General features: G+C 39.8%; 1 protein-coding gene across 1 annotated transcript in view; it reads left to right on the top strand.

The window, feature by feature from the left end:
- The window catches only part of ATP8A1 (ATPase phospholipid transporting 8A1), a 226498-nt gene that overhangs the window by 144739 nt on the left and 61729 nt on the right, over positions 1 to 20030 (top strand). Inside the window, exon 25 of the mRNA XM_052641830.1 lies at positions 9459 to 9631. Within this exon, the coding sequence (XP_052497790.1) occupies positions 9459 to 9631 (173 nt within the window). The remainder of the gene's footprint in view (positions 1 to 9458; positions 9632 to 20030) is intronic.

Below are 20030 nucleotides of genomic sequence, written 5' to 3'. Positions count from 1 at the left end.
TTTAGAACACCATGTTTTTGGTTAGAAACTGTCCAAGAGAGCTAGTGATCCTGACTGGGATGAATAGTAAATGGACCAGTTGTATATAAATATAGTTTCTCTTTACTCCCAGGTATATGATCTTTACAACGTACAGATCAGTACAACATACAGCCTGCAGTACATTAAACGTACAACATACAGCCTGCAGTAAAGAAGTAGTTGATATATGTGTTGCATGGGGGTATATGGAATGTCCTGTAGTTCTCTGAATCAATAACACATTGTCAAAAAATAATACCCAATGATTTATCCACATTGTTCTTATGGGAGTCATAACTTACTCTTTAAGAACATGCTAACATTATCCATACTTGTTATGGTCATAATGTATTATTAAGAATGTCCTTGGAATACTCTGTTAATTTGTAATTTTAGGTTGTGAATACTGAGAGTGTAAAAATAGAGAAAGAATGAAACATTATTTGGCCATAAATTTATAAACACCTCATGTCATAAATGGTGATGAGATAGGGCCACAAACCACCAAAACAGCTAATGAAATATGTTAGTTTAAGATTCTTATATATATCCTCTTATTTGACATCTTATGTTAATTGATAATAGGTTTTAAAACTAAGTAGGTCAACTAAGGTTTCCCCCTGCCAATGAATATTTATAAATCTGGTTTAAAAAATAATCAGTACCTAAGAAGTTAAGGTGATGGTGTGACTGCTGAAAAATATGCCAGCAAAGTGAGTCCTCACTGTTTTCTTTATCATTGTTTTCAACCTACTATTTCTGAGGGTCTCATTTACATATAATGCTATTTACTCTGCACATATATATATATATAAAACTCTATATTCTTTATGGGAGCTTAAAGTCTAACATATATTGATGTGGTCATCTGCAAAAAACATAGATAGTAAGAGAGACATGCCAGTCAGTTTGTAACTTTCAATTTATTTTCTGCTCAAGAATTATCTCAGGTTAGAGACAGAAATTTAGAGATAGAGAAAAACAGTCTAGGTTAACTTGATAAATATTTGTCCTCCTACTCTCTACCAAGAGCCACATATCATATGGGAAGGGATAATGCTATCTTTTCTATGATTGAGGAAAGACAGGTTTCCAGATAGTTTTTACATAAAAGAAGTCATAGCTAGTAAATTGAGTGTTAGTAATCAAAAAGTCGATTGAAAAAAAATTGCTGTTAGGAGATTTCAAAAGGAAACTGAAAATCATCTCAGTAATATACCACTTGCTTTGCACTGATGTTATGTGGTGATTGACAAGTTGCAGAGCATTCATTCTTCATCATGTGTTGATAATACAGTTAGATCTGATGTCAGAGGAAGGAAAAGAACTAATCTTTCTCAGATGTCACCTCTGAGCCAAGCACTGGACAGGACACCTGAGTTAGCACATCTTGTCACAACAATAACCCTAGGAAGAGATATTAACCCAATCTTATTAAAAAAAAAAAAAAAAAGACTCAGAGAAGTAACTTGCCTAAAGTGGGACAGCAACAATCCAACCCAAGCCATTCTGATGCCATATCATTGCCTTCTGCATGCCTGCACGCTAGGTCTTTTCAGTCATGTCTGTGACCCAATGGAGCGTAACCCTCCAGGCTCCTCCGTTCATGGGATTCTCCAGGCAAGAATACTGGAGTGGGTTTCCATGCCCTCCTCCAGGGTCTATTCCCAACCCAGGGATCAAACCTGTGTCTCTTATGTCTCCTGCATTGGAAGTTGGGCTTTTTACCACTGATACCACCTGGGAAGCCCCTGATTGCCTTCTAGAGTTAGTCAAATGAAAAAATAAATAAGGAGGTAGTTTGGAATATACATGTACTCCTGGCAAAAAGGTCGTTGACCACCATGAAATGAACTTACCTGTGACATGTGATGTGGGATATAATCCTTTCTAGAAGCCACCTTATCTGAAAGTATTTTGGACTTCTTGGTATTTTTTACTTGTTAGTGGTTGAAACTATTCCTTATTTTTCATTTGGTTTTTTTCCTTTCACATCATTAAGGAACTTTTTTCAAAATAAATATTTCCTTTCCAAGGAAGATGAAAAATGTTTGATTACCTTGTTTTCACCTTATACTCTGCAACTACCAAAAGTTGAGGAATACCTTGAGTTCTTAGCCACGATGTATGTTTCATCTTATGAAACTTAAGTTCTTTGCAATGTGGCTCCATTGTTTGCGTCAATGTTATCAATGCCCAGAAGCATGATCTGAACCCTCATGGCCATTCTTGACTTTCTAACTAAAGAAGCCCCATTCTTTATGGTTACACATTTGTTCCTGGCTCGGGAAGATCCCCTGGGGAGGGAAATGGTAATCCAGTCCAGTACTCTTACCTGGAGAATATGGACAGAGAGGAGCCTTGTAGGCTACAGTCCATGGGGTCGCAGAGAGTTGGACAGGACTGAGCGACTTCCCTTCCCTTCATTTGTTGTATGTTGATAGCTGCCTTCTCTACACTGACTGATGACTTGGTGCACATCAGCTGACAAGCTCTGAAAAGTTATTTTACAGTGACTCAACCTCTGGTAAATGGTCTTATTTCATCAGAGTCCCCATCTTGCTCAAAAAGGTACTTTCCTGTAATAGTATGTTGACTTTTGCCCTTTTGGTGGAAAGTAAGTGAAAACCGAAACCACAGGTGCTAATACTAAAGTGAAAAGCACAGGCTTCATGTACTTAACCAAGCCTTTCCGACAAGGGTCAGAGTTGCGTGTCTTCCAAAAGTAATTCAAGATTAGCCAAAACGCTATGCTTATTTCATTTAACTGGTGGTGAATTTATGATAAAATGATGGTAAGCAGAAGTTTACCATTTGACCTGCACACATTTAACAGATTCCCAGGAAAACTACAGGTGCTGAGTTCTTATTTGTATTCAGACCCACACACCAACAGATAGTTTGAACTCAATAAGTATATATGTATACTTTTTTAACTTTAGCTGTTTGGCTTAGCCTCGCTGATGACACCTCTAGGATAAGATGAGTGATCACACATTTCCTTCTGTCGCTGTAAGTAACTGCAGCCTTGGAGCAGGGTGTGGGAGCCATGACATTTAGGTGTTACATCTTAGACTGTGTGTAATCTTCACCTCATTTCTGCTGGAAATAGACTGGAATAGAGTAGTCTTCTAGTCAAAGACAAGAGGCTTCCATTTTCCTCTGCTTAGGGATGTTGCCACATTCTCTACTAGGGTGTTTCCTGGATATGTTCCTAAGTAAGACTAACTGTTCTATAAACCCCTGAAAGGAATCAGAAAGAAAAGCCAGAAGCTGAAAAGGGCCATTTTTATGCAGGTGCTTTCTGCAACGTTACATTTGGGGCCATCAGAAACATAGCTCTTAGGTGGCCTAAAATGTTCTTTGCACATCTGGCCTCTGGGTTCCTTAGGCTGTTCCAAGCAGAGTTTTTGCCAGAATGAAAACGACATCTTGCATGCTAGGATACTTCCCAGACAAGTCAGGGCTTTCCGTTTATTTCACTGTAAAATCGTATTCATTGTCTAGGGTACCCGCTGTGATTTTTATCAAGAATTTCCTTGGCAAAGGTCATGTAAAAGTAATATTTAAAAACATTATCATAAAGCTGCCAGTCTCTGATTTCTTAAAAAATTATTTTATTTCATTGGAGGGTATGTTGTGGCTCAGGGTAGACCCTCTCAAAATATTCCAGACTGGCATATCAAATATTTTGAATTAAAGTTACTCTAGAAAAACCATCCAATCCAAGAAAAACATTCTGACCCTCCTGTGTCTTAGAAAGCAAGAAATAAATCTCCCATTTGGAAGGTAGCCTCTCTGCTTCAGGAGATAGAGACATCCTTATCACCAGAGATAGGAAATTTAGGGCCAAGAAGGCTGTTTAAACAAAACTTGTTACTTCCTCACTAATTTACTACCAAAGTTTAAACTTCTCTATCTTGTCAAGTCTTTATAAATTTATTGTTTCTTTTTCTAAAAAGCATAAAACCTGCATGCTTAGGACACTTATTAGGTCCCATTTCTAGAGACCTCCATATATACTAATTTGAGGGGTTTTCTCCCGCGTTAATCTCTCTTGTGCCAATTTAATTATTAAACCAGCCAAAAGAACTCAAGAAAGAGAGAGTGGGAAATTTCCCCCACCGTGGTAGGTATTATATGAACATGCCATCTGTTGGGCCAGGCAATACCCTGAAGATTCACATAGAAATTTATTAGGGTCCTTTGGTCAGAGTTATCTTTTATGAAAAATTCTGCTTGATCTAATTATCTGCTAAGCATCATTCTTTTCTTTTTTCTTTTTCAAGTATGTTTCTTATAAACCAAATACAAGTTGTTTTCTTCTCATCAATCTACTGTTATATAACCTGGCTTGATCACTAAGTAGCTAGTCTAGGTGTTGATTCCATTATATTCATTAGATAATTTATGTTATATAAGATAGAAGGAGATGCTCAATCATAACCATCACTTTGTTCTCCATTTCCTCTGTCATAAAATAAACACACTAACGTTTTATTTACTGCTCTAATTAAGAGTAGCCAAGATTACACAGGAGTTTTACGGGCAGCAAAAAACAATCCTCAGAATAATCACACAACAAAGGATTGTAACATCCCACGTGGGATTCTCCAGTTGTTAATAATTTGGTTATTCCATTTTCACCAAGCTCATATTAATTGTATTTCATCTCTTTATCAAGGGCCTCAGTCCCAAAGAGACCTAGAGATACAGACAGATAAGCAATTATACATCATGCTGCCCTATGTAAGTAGAAACAAGTATTTAGAAAGTCTGAAAGTTGGAGGTATTCATCTCACCTGGAGGACTCAAAGGACAGAGGCAGAAGGACTTGTCTCAGTTTGTTTATTTGTTCTTTGTTTTCAGTCTGTAGTCTTAGAGCGTGACAGTGGGGGAAAATAAAGATACAAGGGAGAAGAGGGAGGAACAGAGATGAGCAAAGTCAGTCTCCCCCACCACCTGACTACCTGGCTCAGGAGTCAGCAAGGATTAGGGAAAGGGAAGTTTTTGAAGTTAAGAGAGGAAAGTTAAGAGAATTCTTTCTTAACTGTAAATGTTTTTAGCTGTAGTATTAAGGGGCAAATTTGGAGTCTGGGGCAGCCTCAAGAAAAAGTGGAATTGGCTAGACCTGGGGGAAAGGAGCAATCGGTAGCAATGAGCACGCATAGAAAAGAGGAGAGCTGGTTAGAGCCTGTCCTCTGGGGGAGGTGATTTTCTTTTCTTTCTGTGGGGTCGGAACTAAGAGCAGAGAAGTGTGGGTGGTGGACTGGATTGTGACTTGCCAAAGCAGGAAGGCATGGAGGGAGCGCCTAAGGGCCTTGATGAGCAGTTGGCTGGGGGCAGGTCGTTAGCAGGGAGCAGATAGCTGAGTGCTTAAATGCATGTCCACGTGGGATGCAGTCTGCAGGCCGTGCAGGCAGATCTCACCTTCCCTGCAGCTCCCTCCCGTACTGGATCCCCATCTGGTGAGACGCCTGGACCCCTGCCTGTCTCCCCAAACTGCCTGTGCTTCTGACTCTCCCTGATTATAGCAACAGATGCGCCTTTTCTTTCCACCCACAAATAAGACTTTGTAGCATAAGGGAGACAGAGCTCTTATTTTGTTGTACTCTGTGGTCTTTTATCCTTTTTCTGAGTTAGCTTTTCATTTATATATTTTCACTTTCACATGTCACTAAGTTTAAATGTTTAAACATTTCCCCCTTCAGTAGCCGAAAAGAAAACAAAGCAACAGCTAATGTAGTAATAAATTTATTTCTAGCTACAGGAGATAAGCTCCAATGCAATATGGCCATAAAGTATGGCTCCTAGGCTTAAGGGAGAAGCAATAAGCTTTCATAAATAAAGGAATTTTAAAATACTCCTGGCAGTATAAATAAGGGTCAAATGCAACGTGTAACTGGCACCACACAGCCGACGACAGATCTGCTTACAAAAGGAAACTGTAAACTAAAATAAGAAAATGTTTGCAGCTTTTCTGTGGTTGTTACCTTGCACCCGAGGTGGGCTGACTAAAGAATTCACTGTGCGAAGACGTTGACTCACCTTCTGAACTGTGACCTCTAGCACATCTCCTGACACCTTTCGATTTTGCCGAAGATCTGTGATAATCACCCAGCAAACCCAGGGGTCCTGACGCCACAAATAAGTTCTCAACACATCTTACGGTGTTAGAGAACACCCTGGAAGGAGGGAAGGCTGGGCGCCCAGGACTGTGGCCCTCAGGCTGGTTCATGAGGGAGCTTGCACAACTCAGGAGTTCACTTGCCTTGCAGTCTCACTTTGCAGCTGGTCTGTAAGGAAATTGGAAGCCCTCCTTAGGTGTATCTGAGATTTCATTTGTCTTTTCAGATCAAGAGGGACATGGGCAAAACCTTAAAAAAACACACACAGACTGGCGGATGGATGGATGGATAAGTCGGTAGATAGGCAGGCAGACAAATAGATTCACAAATACACACACCTGCATTTTAGTGGGCAGTGCCTTGGTTTGAAAGACAGTTGAAGTAATAGGGATTATTCTCTAGAAAAAAAGCATGAAAGAGAAGTCTGACCTCTCTCTCTGTCAGTCTCTCTCTCTTTCTCTCAAATCAGAAGTGATAATAGAGGGGAAATGGACTGCTGTGAGTAGGGTGAAATCAGAATTTATCAGTGCTCATTCCATAAACATGACTTTTCCTGAGCATCTGTAGTTGCAGGAGCTGTGTTTGTGTCTGGGAACGAGATTAGACATTGTCTGTTCGCTCAAGGATCTGAAGGTCTTGGTAGCATGGAGGGACTTACACTTGGTAGCATGGAGTGTATCTGGGAGGGTTTGAGAAGGTAAGCTTGGTTTAAGAGAGAGTGGGATATCCTCAGGAGAAAAGAGCGGTCCAGAGAGGGGATAAAGGAGTCAAGGTTGTAAAGAGAAAAGCCAACGAAAGTTAGTTGGGCTTAGGTTTGGGACTTTATCATGTAAGTAGAAGCAAGCTATTGAAAAATTTGAGAGCAGAAAGAGGCATGATTCGTGTTTCAGGCTTGTTTTGTGAAGAGAAGTCGCTGTTGGCGGTAAAGGCAAGATGAGAGACAGATGATGAGGGCTCGGGGGAGACGACAGAGGGAATGGTCTGGGGATTCCATTTATAATTTGCTATGCCTGGTACTGTTGGTTTTGTTTTTGCTGGATAATGTAGAGAAAGACAAGCTAGCACAGAAATTTAACTCTCAGTTGGGTTTCACCATTTAGTAGCCATGTGTTTGGGGGCAAGGAACTTTAAAATCTCAGGCTTATCATCTGCAGAATGGGGCAATAGTTATACCTCCTGCATAGGTGTGTAATAAGTGTTAACTGAAGTGTTGTATCTGTGTGCCTTGGAATCATGACTGGTGTGTGGTACATGCTAAATATTATTTTATTTTCATTTTTTATCAGTGCATTAATTTGCTTGGTTGTTCATTTCTATGGGAGTTTGCTTTTAAGACAATCCAGAGTAATCAGCTATGGATAGTCATTGGTAAATTTTGCTTGCAAAATTTTACTGACTTTTTTTTTTTTTTGCCTCATTTTCTTAAATTCTCTTGGGCCAAAAATTTCCAGCAGGAAATAGGAGGGTGAGGTCTGTAAATTAAAACAGCTCTTTCACCTCTGATATAAAGTGTGAACAGAGAATTTTGCAAAGAATGCTGCTATATGGTGGTCCTTCATGTCACTGTGTATAACAAGGAACAGGGGAAGTGTTAAACAAAGTCCCAGTGTTGGGAGGATTGGGCAGTCTTACTTTACAGTACAGCATAGTTCTATTATTTTGATAAACAGATTCTGAAATTCCAGAACAGAGTGTGAACCACATTTGAAATACGAATGCAAAACCACCTTCAGAAATCCGCAATATAAAATTTTAATTACCTCTGCCTTTGCTTCCCTCTTTGTGAAGATAACTCAGATAAGTGTACCACAGTCTTAAATTGGAACAATAATTATATCTCCCATGAGTATAACAAAAATTCTATAAGCATTGTTTTTACTATAGGTATATTTTATTCTATAAATATGGATTTGTTAAATTTGTTATATAAATAACTAGAGACTCAGTTAGCAGTCAGAACAAAACTGTAGCACTCAGAACAAAACTCTTAATAGGAAGGCAATTGTTTCTTACACCTCCTTGTGCAGAGTGTGTGTCCTGTTTCTTTGTATTGTCAAGGCTTGGGACTTCCCTGGTGATCCAGTGGTTAAGACTCCACGCTTCCAATGCAGGGGACATGGGTTTGAACCCTAACCAGGGAATTAAGATCCACATGCGACAGGGCAATAAACAAATAAGTAATTTTTAAAAAATAATAATAATCATGTTTAGGGCTCTATTGAAATAAGCTGTCCCTATTAGGTTATAGGAAGAGAACAGGATTTGGAAAGAAATACGAAGTATCTTAAAACTTTTTGCCTTTGAAGAGCTGGGAAAGCAGTAATTCTTAACAGAGGGAGAGAGATACAACCCCTCTGTATGGTTGAGGTAAACAAAGCCTTCCTTGACACTAAAGGTTTTTATTTTGCCTGAAAGTGAACACTTCACTGATGGAATGGGTTCTTTTATTGGATCTGCCAAGATTACTAGGGCCACATGTCACCCTCCCCAACTGAAATACAGCATCATGAAATCATGATTGAAATTACAGATGCCAATTCATGAAGTGGCAAGAGATTATAGATACTGCCCTTGCTTTTCTGAGTTACTGGGAATTAATTTCAATCGCATTGAATACTTATGAAAGAAAACCCATTAATTATTTAAATTATATTCTCCAACGTTTCCTCTTGATTCATTTATTGTTGTTCAGTTGCTCAGTCATGTCTGACTCTTTGCGACCCCATGGACTGCAGCACACCAAGCTTCCCTGTCCATCACCAGCTCCCGGAGCTTGCTCAAACTCATGTCCATTGAGTCGGTGATGCCATCTCATCCGCTGTCGTCCACTTCTCCTGCCTTCAATCTTTCCCAGCATCAGAGTCTTTTCTAATAAGTGGGCATCAGGTGGCCAAAGTATTGGCTCTTCAGCTACAGCATCAGTCCTTGATTCATAGCTAAGCACTTTTGACTAGTTCAGTGTTGTTGTGCTTTAAGAAGATACTGTACTGAAAATATTTTCACAAGATTTTGATTATGTGGTTGGAATAATGTACAAAGATGGCAGGGGAATGGATGACATGTAATCTGATCCCAACCCTGGGAGGAACAGGGTATGACTTTAAAGATGTCACTTACTTTTCTGATAATGTTTGTCCAATATTCTCTGATGGGGCTTTTGTGAGAATCTAATGAATGGAGATATGTAAAAGCAATTTGAAACATAAAAAGCACTAAAAATAACTAAGTGTAGTTGCCGAACAACCTTAAGACATCTTGAAAGAACAAATGGGAGTAAGTGTTGAGGGCATTTCTTGTTTAATTTTACAGGGAACACGGGAAACTCTCAGTCGTCACTGCACTACCCTGGGTGATGCTCTTCGGAAGGAGAATGACTTTGCTCTTATAATTGACGGGAAAACCCTCAAATATGCCTTAACTTTTGGAGTAAGGCAGTATTTCCTGGACTTAGCTTTGTCGTGCAAAGCTGTTATTTGCTGCAGGTAAGTTCTCTGGGATTTGTCAGATTTCAGTAAAGAGCAACTAGATCCTGAGCTCTTGATTTTTAACATTCCTTGAAGTTATTTTATCTCGAACTTGTAAATGTCAGTTATTTGTTAATTCATTCATTCAGGACTCAGGGTTCACAAACTGGGATAGCTTTGAGAACATTGTGACCAAGCCATGGACAGGTCTATTCGCAGGATTGTCTGGCAGGAATCCCTCATTGAGCAGAAATGGTGAGGCTCATTCACTGACTTGGAGCTGTGAGAGAATGGATTTAGCTAAGGTGCTGTTTTGAAAGTGAGTCCTGATTGGAAGCCCGTCATTAATGATAATTGTTCACAATTTGAATCAGCAGGTTTCTTGCCATTCTGTGTTTAAGACTATCTGCATTTCTGTCTGGGGTTGTCTCTCTAAAGGTTCTATTTTCTACATTTATATCTTTGATTCTGTGAGTTGGACTTATTTGTGGGGAAATCATAGTGGGAGGCACTAACTGAGTCATTTTCCAAATAGCCAAGCATTTTTCTGAAGGCTATTTATTGACCGTACAATCTTCTGCCCTCTAATTTGTAATATTGCATATATCCTAAGTTAAAGTCTGTTTTGAGTTATCAAGGCCTACTCCATAGAATTGTGCTTCTGTGAACTGTTTAGCTCCAGTGCTTCCTGAACTTTTGTCAAAGAACCTCTCTCATGTCTTCATAAAATGTAAAGTAAATCTATGCCCATGTGCAGTCTCTTCCTTTCTGGTTACCGTGAAATGCAAAGATTTTCCTCTTTGGGACCCACTTGGTGAGTCTAACCAGCTGGTCAGACTAGGTCTGGGGTAGCATTTTCTCAAGTTGCGTTCTTTTAATGGAAGGGGAGATTCACAAGACTTCTAAAGAATTTCTCAGAATCTGTGCTCTTAACATTATCTTGAAAACTGTACTATTGGCCTTTATTTTTCTTTTAAAATATATTTATTAATAAAAGATTCTTCTGCTTTGAAACTTTTCTTTTTGGTCCAGGCTTTACTTGTTTCTTTATTTAAATATCCTAAATATGATATTGTCACCAAAATTATAGATATTTCCTAAATTTCAGTGGGGTTTTTTTGTGAAATATAGTTTAACTCATACTTAATAAGTTTCCCTGATAAGTATCATTTCAGCCTATAAAATTATACTCAGAGCATTAAGAGTTGCTTATTATCCCTGTTGTTGTGCTCAGTTGCTCAGTTCAGTTCAGTCGCTCAGTCGTGTCCGACTCTTTGTGACCCCATGAATCGCAGCATGCCAGGCCTCCCTGTCCATCACCAACTCCCAGAGTTCATGTCCATCAAGTCGGTGATGCCATCCAGCCATCTCATCTTCTGTCGTCCTCTTCTCCTCCTGCCCCCAATCCCTCCCAGCATCAGGGTCTTTTCCAATGAGTCAACTCTTCTCATGAGGTGGCTGAAGTATTGGAGTTTTGCTAAGTCATGTCCAACTCTGTGACCCCATGGCCCGCCAGGCTCCTCTGTCCATGGAACTTTCCAGGCAAGAATACTAGAGCAAGTTGCCATTTCCTCCTCCAGAAAGGATCTTCCCAGCCAAGCGATCAAACCCGAGTCTCTCTAGTCTCCTGCATTAACAGGCGGATTCTTTACCATTTAGCCACCTGGGAAGCCTTTACTATTCCTAGAAATCTAATTATATCAGTCATTTAATTTTTACATGTCTATGGCATGTATTAATAAATATTATTTATTCTAAAGCTTTAGGCAATTTTGTATTAGGTATTTAATATTAATAATAATCAGATTCAGCTTAACCATGAAGAAAAAATATAGAAATTATTTTATCTTGCCTGTCTCATTTTAAAAGCATGAGGATACTCATGATTTCTTAAATCTGCTTTTCCAGTGACTTTTCTTGGTTCCTTGCCGATCTCTTGACCAAGTCTCAGTAATGTTCAACTCTGACACTCTCACATCAGGATAATTTTGTTCCAGACTTGGTTGTTTAATCGCTTTCATTAACAGGATCACAAGGATCAACAAAAGATGGCTCAAAAACACATTAAGTGACGTGGCTGTTGGCTTCTGTTCAGAAACAGAACACAGAGCTGTTTGGATAAAAGGACCAGTTCCCTTGAGCCGGCATTCATTCTGTGCCTACTGTGTGCCGGGCGAGGATGCTACACATACAAGGATGCATAAGACATCCTGCCTGCTCTCCTTCGTGTTTGTGTCTGCCTTTTGTTTTAAACAGACTCACAATCGGTTTGAAAGATGTGGGAGGCCAGTTTCATCGCAGCTGAGCCTCATTCCTAGAGTATTGCTTAACTCGGCACCTCCCACCATTCTTCAAAAAGTCGAACCACAAAATTAAACAATAGCAGAGGGAGAGAAAAACTAGAAAGCAGAATCAAGGGAGGAAAAAATATGTTCTGTGCTTGTTAAATTCCCTCCTGAGATCCTTATTCTGAAAGCTCACAAGTCGCAGGGACCTCAGGGCTCCTCCAGGTCCCAGGCCCCCTGGGAGGGACTCGCACTCTGCACTGAACGTGCAGCTCAGCTCTGACACTGAACTTATAAAGATGTGTGTGACCCCTTCCTCTCTCCGTCCTGGTTTATGCATGCTGGAGGACTCTGAAGGTCCCTAGGCAGACACTAAGAGTTTTATGTAGAGTTTTAGGGGACTTTTTAAAAGTGAAATCGCTTTCCTCTGCCTTTTTCTTCTCATTACCATCATATTCTGTCTTTTCCCATAAGGACTGTGGTTCAGCTTCCCATCTGGCTTTGGGAGTTCTTCTGAGCCCATAATTATCAATACATCAGTGCCACTGCCCGATCTATGTCGGCGCACCTTCTTGGCCTGGTGCCTCTTGGCATTTAAACTATGGGTACAGACCATCTTCTTGTTATTTCGCTTACTGACCTTGAAGCATCCTTTCCGTGATGATTCCTCACTGGGAGGAGTAGTAGGTGGGCGGTTCTATAGATCCTTCTTTGAAATTGAATGCATGCATTCTCGCTCCTGGTTTCTCAGATGATTGTAATCTCCTTGCCTCAGGAAATTCTCTATTTCACTCCATTATAAGAAACCCTCCACATAAATACCGAATATTATTTCAAAATACTGTGGGCCACTGTTTCCCAAATTCGTTTACGTTCATGATGGCTTTCTGGGTTTTCCCCTTAAACTACAGTTTATTTCTTGTCAGTCCACAGGTGAAGATAATTCAGAATCTGCTCTTCCTCTGCCATCTTCTCTTTGCTAGAGTGAAATAAGGGAAAAGCCTCCCTTAATGGATAATGAGGCTCTGGCCATTAGTTCCATCTTCAGGATTACATCAGCCACTTTCTTCCCTGACATTATCAGCATGAAGGGCAGGAGGCAGTTTTTAGTGTTTGCCTAATTGACACAGTTATAAAGATGAGCATTTTCCCTGAAGAGTCTACAGCTGAATTGAAAGAAACAGTTGTTCTCTGTCAGCTGTCATTACATCTCTTACTCACCATCATTTTCTAAAGGGAATACTCAGAGACAGGAATAATCCCCTGGCCCCCAAATTATTCAGGGCTTTGGAGTCCTGGTTTTGGTTTACAGAATGAAGTTGCATGTTCTACATCAGATAATTTTTTCAATTATGGAAAACCCAAGAAGTACAATAAAATCTGTTTTTATCAGTCTACCAAGTACTGTATTTTCCTAGATGCCACATGCAGTTTTTGCTTTTACCTCTGTGCAAATTTACCCATATAACCTGAGTAGTTCAATAGGAAATGTGCATCTTATGCTAAGGTAAGTTTTCCTGGTTATAAACTACTCCTCTTGTGGTCCTTCCCTTCTGTTCCCTACATTGATTTTTTTTCCGTTCAGTGTGATCACAGATACTTTTGAAGAACAAATGAAAAGTCTGTACCAATTTTACACAAACACGTAAAATTGAATTTGCCATGTTAGAGATTTCACAGGCTCCCTGGAACTCCTTGGATAGGTAGAGGGGAAAAGCCTGCTCCAAGACTCACGGACATGTGTGTACACAGCTAAAAGCAAGAGGTATTCTGCAAACTAACTGTACCAGGTAATAATTTCTCATCTCAATGACCAGTATTTTATGCCCTACGGTCTTACAGCTTGTATAGTTGGGGATTCATGAAATACTTATTCCAACTTTACTTCTCTGGCACTTTGGATACCTGATGGAACCTCTCTCTGGTTTTGTAACTTGTAAAATGGAGAACTTGCCATATAGCGGTGAAGTCTTCCAGGGACCCTAAATGTCTGCAGCAGCTAAGATTGGAGCTTCTCTGGCATAGAAAGGTGTGAGGGCCCTGCACACATGCTCCCTTCCTGGATCAGCTCCTTCCAACATGAAAGCCACTGAGCCAGGCGACTTCTTGCCCTGTCAGACTTTGGATGAACCGTACCTCTGTTGGCCACTTCTATGCTAGGAAGAATCTGTCTCCTGCTTGGAACTGCTTAATTCAGGGAAGCATCTGGTCAACCTCTTTTAATATCCCCTCCAGAAGAGAGTGGGAACGTTGCAGTGGAGTTATTGCTGTGTGTTAAATGGCATGTGGTTTCTGAGATCCTCGTCAGTTCACATAAGTCAGCCTTTCAAAGAATCTTACATTTTTTTCTGTAGTTGTCAGTTTAGTTTAAACATATTTTGAAACTTATGTTCTGTGACAGTTGGTTGAAAATTGGCCTAGAGCCTCCAAGCTTTTAGACTGTCTAGTAATCACCGTTCTCCTACATAATTTATGTACTCATGTCTTCTGAGAAGCAGAAGTTAAATTGAAGTAAGCATTTTTCCCTACTTGCAACATCTCTAATCAAAGTTTAACCCCCTCTTAGGCCATTTTCCCCATCGTGCATAAAAAAACACTTGACTTCAGTGAGTGTCGTCACTCGGGAGTGGCATTCCAGGCAAAACCTTTCACCTTAGTCTGATCAAAGGGCCCTCCAAGAAGAGGTCTAAAGGGACACCTTGAATACTTTTTGTCATTGCTTGAGTATGTTAAGTAAAGGGTCAAGACAGATCTGCTTCTCGAATCTTTGGGGATTGTCTTAAACTTTAAGGATTTCCCTAAGTAAATGTTCTACTTAAAGGGTAGCCATAAAGCACAAATGAAGCTACTAAATGCTCAACAGACATTCCTTTAAAGAAAGAAGTTTGTGAACACGTTGAATGCCAAGCAGATGTCTGGCTTTGAGAAGACTTACAAATTCTTAATGAATGTCAACCCTATATTTGCTTCCAAGGAAATATGAATAAATGTTGGAAATGTTGAGAGAAAATTTCTTTCATACATGGCTAAAAGAGGACACACTGAATAAATTTTATAACTTCATAACTGCATATATTTTGCTTTAATATAATAATATTATCATTATATTATCATCTCATTTGCTTTTCTACCTCTACTGAGTAATGTTAAAGGAACTACATGACCATATTACAACCTGGTAGCCAGTTATAATGTACGTCATCAGAGAAGTCCATATGAGATGGTAAAATAACTAAAAATTTATGAGAAATCTAATGCTGTAGCATCCCACTATAATACAGCATTTTATAGGTTTAGATGTGACTCAATTTACTCAAACCACCAACACCAATATACATACATAAACACACAGTAATTAGAACCACAGGTTGTATAATTGTGATAAAACAGAGTTAGACTGTCCTGGAAGGTACATCAAGCATAAGTGTGAAGTTCAGTGAATTTTTACACAGTGAACATACTCCCATGTCAATAAACATAACCCACACCCCAGATGACCTTTCATGCTATCTTTATTTTATTAGCCTTCCAAGGATAACTGCTATCTTGATTTCTGTCACCATCCCTCTTAAGTTATATCTTACTCATTTCAGTCTGTTTTGTATCTTGTTTACTTGGAATAAATGTATGTCTTCCATAACTATATTCAAATTCTTTTTTCTGTTGAGCAGTTTTAAATACAGAGCTCTGAGGCCTTCCACTAAAGGCCTCCCTAAAGCTTTGCATCAGTCAGTAAATCAGTACTCTAACGTGTTCTTCAGTCAAATACAGATCCACCAAAGAGATGACTTGCAGTTCTCCTTCAGGTCTACCATGGGAGAATGAAAGGATTTCATTTTCCAGTTTACGAAGGACATGATATATGGAACCTACGGCATTTCTGTCAAACTAGTGATCGCACCATGTGGGGCAGAGTTAGTTTGATTTAACTGGTTCTCCTTGAACCTTTGATGGATTCTAGTGATTACCTTTTTGGTAATAAGTGAACTCCGAGAGTTGATGGTGGACAGGGAGGCCTGGCATGCTGCAATTCATGGGGTTGCAAAGAGTCGGACATGACTGAATTACTGAACTGAACTGAATAAGCCTATGTGAGTGATCCCCACTTGGGGCAAGTTAAAGGTTTGGGGTTTCGAGCCAGACTAGGGTTCCAGGAGCCAAGATCAGGTAGAATAGTAAGTAGGTCGTGGCAGTCTAGAAGCTGTGGGGCATGGAGTGAAGATAAAAGAGAAACAGCATCCTACTGGAAAACGAAAAGCATGTTGCCAAGCATTGAGCAGTGAGAGAAGAAAGACGTGAACATACAACGGACTTTTTATTGAAGCATGAAAGATGAGATGGTTCCAGGTAGCATTTTCCAGAAGGCAATATTTTATGGAGCAAAAGTGGGCAAACTTTTTCTGTAAACAGCCAGATAGTATTTTAGGCTTTGCTGGCCATGCAGTCTCTGTCACAACAACTTAACTCTGACGTTGTAGCTTGGGAGGAACTCTAAACAATATGTAAATGAATGGGTGTAACTATATTCTCTCAAGAATTTAAGCAAAAATAGGATGCTGCCTGGATTTGACCCTGGGACCATAGTCAGCCAGCTCTGTAGGGGGTGTCTGTGGCTCATAAATGAGCAGTAGAGGGAGTTGATTCTGACAGAAATTTTCCTGTAATTTTGATGGAATTCACCCCAGACTCCCTAGTCTGTAATTTATAGGCTCTTTCTTTTCTTGAAAGCTGAGACGTTGCCCATCTCTTCTCACCTGGCTTATTTCCCTTCCTCCCTGATTCCTCAAAAATGACTGGTGTTCTTTCTGTGGTGACAGCTGTACCACATTCTGTGGTGACAGTCTGGCATCTCCATTCAATCTTTCCATGTGTTTGGATTGAAGCAAACCCCTTAAAAACTAGGTATGTCCTGACGTCAGTCTGTTTCAAAATGAAGTGTGAATGCCAAGAGATATATGAAGAACCCAGGACTGGGACTTCCCTGGTGGTACATTGGTTAAGAATCTGCCTGCCAATGCACGGGACACAGGTTCAATCCCTGGCCTAGGAAGATTTCACACGCCACAGAGCAGCTAAGCTCATGCGTGGCGACTGTCGAAGCCTGCAAGCCCTAGAGCGCGTGCTCTGCAACTGGAGAGCAGTCCATACTCCCTGCAACTAGAAAAGAGCCGCACGCTGCAACGAAGACACAGCACAGCTGAAAGCATGAGAAGGAAATGAAAGAACCCAGGACCACGCGTGCATCCTGCTCTGTCACCTCAGGGCCCTCCCTCTGTTTTAAGGAAAACTGCCAGCAAGGTGCTGCGAGGAAAGAGCAACAAAGGAGTCAGGCTGAATTGCTTCCCACCTTCTCCCTAAGCTAGAAGCATCGTAGAGTCTTAAACTAAAGGAAGTTCTTCCTGGATCTTTATACATTACTTTAGTGTTTGCCCGGCATTCCCAGTCACTTTTCACTCCTCTTTACACAAACATTCGCATTTAGTATGTTCCTATCTATCTGTGATACTTTATTTGTGTATCTGTGTAGCTATGAACGGAGAAGACAATGGCACCTCACTCCAGTACTCTTGCCTGGAGAATCCCAGGGACGGGGGAGCCTGGTGGGCTGCCACCTATGGGGTCGCACCGAGTCAGACACGACTGAAGCAACTTAGCAGCAGCAGCAGCAGTAGCTTTGAAAAATATATAATATTGTTATATGTGATTTTAATTGAAGAACAGACACTTATTTATAATGACAACCTGCATAAATTTTTTACCTTTTCTATTTTTCTACCTGTTTCCAAGACCTTTTTCATTTACCATATGTTGAACAAGTTTATTTTTGTGCACCACTGCTAACTATTGCTCTAACGTATAAACACCATTTTATCTGTTCCCGTAGTGATCATGGGTTGCCCCAAAATCTTTGCTAACATGGAAAGTGCTGAAATGAATACCCAATGTATGAACCCACACAGTAGGATATAGCTTAATACCTTGCAATGGGAATGCTTGGCTGTGATATCAGTTCAGTCAGAATTGTCTCATTGCTCCAAAGCAGCCGTACTAGTGTGTACTGCCAGTCCATGTAGGAAGGCTGCTATTTCCCTACCTTAACACCAGCACTTGGCTTTCCTTATTTTATAACTTTGCCAATTTGATGTTTGAAAAGTAGCACTTTGTCTCAATTTTTGTTTCTGTGATTGCTAGGGAGATTGAGTAGCTCTTTATTTAACTATTTACCTCTCTGGATTTCTGCTTTTGAAGTGAATTCATTCTTTCTTTTTTTCTTTCATTCATCCAAGGGATGTTTTCAAAGAACCCATTATGTGCCAGACACCTTTATATGTGCTATAAACAGAGCAGTGAATGACAGAAGAAAAAAAAATGCTCCCTGCCTTCACATTATAGTTGTTACTCAATAAAATAAATACACACATGCATATTCAAAAGGCAATAACTACTGTGTGTCTGTGAATGGTAATGATTTGTTATATATTAGACATAAAGTCGGTGATTCTACTTGCTGTGAAGAAAAGTAAGACATTGAAAAGGTTGTGTGTGTGTGTGTGTGTGTGTGTGTGTGTGTGTGTTAGTCGCTCAGTCATCTTCGACTCTTTGAGACCCCATGGACTGTAGCCCGCCAGGCTCCTCTGTCCATGGAAATCTCCAGGCAAGAATACTGGAGTGGGTTGCTATTTCCTTCTCTCGTTGAAGAAGGTTTTTTAATTGTGTTTCCTATGTTTCTTTCTGCTTTCATATAAGAATTCTTTGTGTGTTCTGGATATTGATTATTTGTTGAGTCTAGATATGGCAGATATCTTCTAATCTGGCTCCCTCTTACTTCTGTCTGTGGTTCTTCCTTGAGCATAAATAACTGACCCTGAGACAGTTAAATTCCATTAGCTTTTCCCTTTATGATTTGTGTTTTGCGATAGTAAGAACTTCCCAATTAAAAAGATACTCTCCTATATTTCCTTCTGTTAACTTGACACATTTATGTTTTTTGGATAGGTCTTTAAGCTTATTTTTAATGTATATTTGTTGTGTGAAGGAGAAGGGATCCAATATTATTCATTCTACATAGGAAGCAAATTCTCACAATACCCAATCCTGAACAGTCTTGGGTTCAGTCCCAGTACCGAACAGTCCATCCTTTTCCTTCTAATTATTATGCCATACGATCTGGAACTCAAGCTCTGGAGCCAAACTTTCCAGGGTTCAAGTTCAGGCTCCACCTCTTATTAGCTAAATAACACACTGCTTCACTTCTCCGGTTCAGTTTTCTGTATCTTTGAAATAGAGATAAAGAGGGAGAGGAGATATGGATACATATAGCTGATTCACTTTGTCACACAGCGGGAACTAACACAACATTGTAAACCAATCAAACGCCAATAAAATAAGAGAAAACAAATAGAGATAAAATAATTGTTCTTATAGATAGATTTTTGAGGAATAAATGTTAATATATATACTCAGTGCATTGATATCTATTATTAAAATTATTTCTCTTAGAAATCCTATCAAATTTACTTTTATATCATTTCTGATAAGAATATAAAAATTTTTCTCTGAGTAGTATGGACTCTTCTATACTATACTAAATTCTATACTGATATTAAAGTTGCTAACCTGGCCTTCTTTTGTTTCATATGGCCTTGTCTTTTTTTCCCCTCTAAATCCTCCATCTTTCTGTATAATGTAGTGGCTAAGGATGCTGTCCTGTCTAAATTTGCACTGCTTAGTGCTTAAAATTCTCCAAGCCAGGCTTCAGCAATACGTGAACCATGAACTTCCAGATGTTCAAGCTGGTTTTAGAAAAGGCAGAGGAACCAGAGATCAAATTGCCAACATTTGCTGGGTCATCGAAAAAGCAAGAGAGTTCCAGAAAAACAGCTCTTTCTGCTTTATTGACTATGCCAAAGCCTTTGACTATGGATCACAATAAACTGTGGGAAATTCTGAAAGAGATGGGACTACCAGATCACCTGACCTGAGAAACCTGTATGCAGGTCAGGAAGCAACAGTTAGAACTGGACATGGAATAACAGACTGGTTCCAGATAGGGAAAGGAGTACATTAAGACTTATTTAATTTATACGCAGAGTACATCATGAGAAACACTGGGCTGGAAGAAGCACAAGCTG

This window comes from Budorcas taxicolor, chromosome 6 (genome assembly GCF_023091745.1).
Source record: "Budorcas taxicolor isolate Tak-1 chromosome 6, Takin1.1, whole genome shotgun sequence".
Classification (NCBI taxonomy): domain Eukaryota; kingdom Metazoa; phylum Chordata; class Mammalia; order Artiodactyla; family Bovidae; genus Budorcas; species Budorcas taxicolor.
This window is presented reverse-complemented; position numbering and strand designations above follow the sequence as displayed.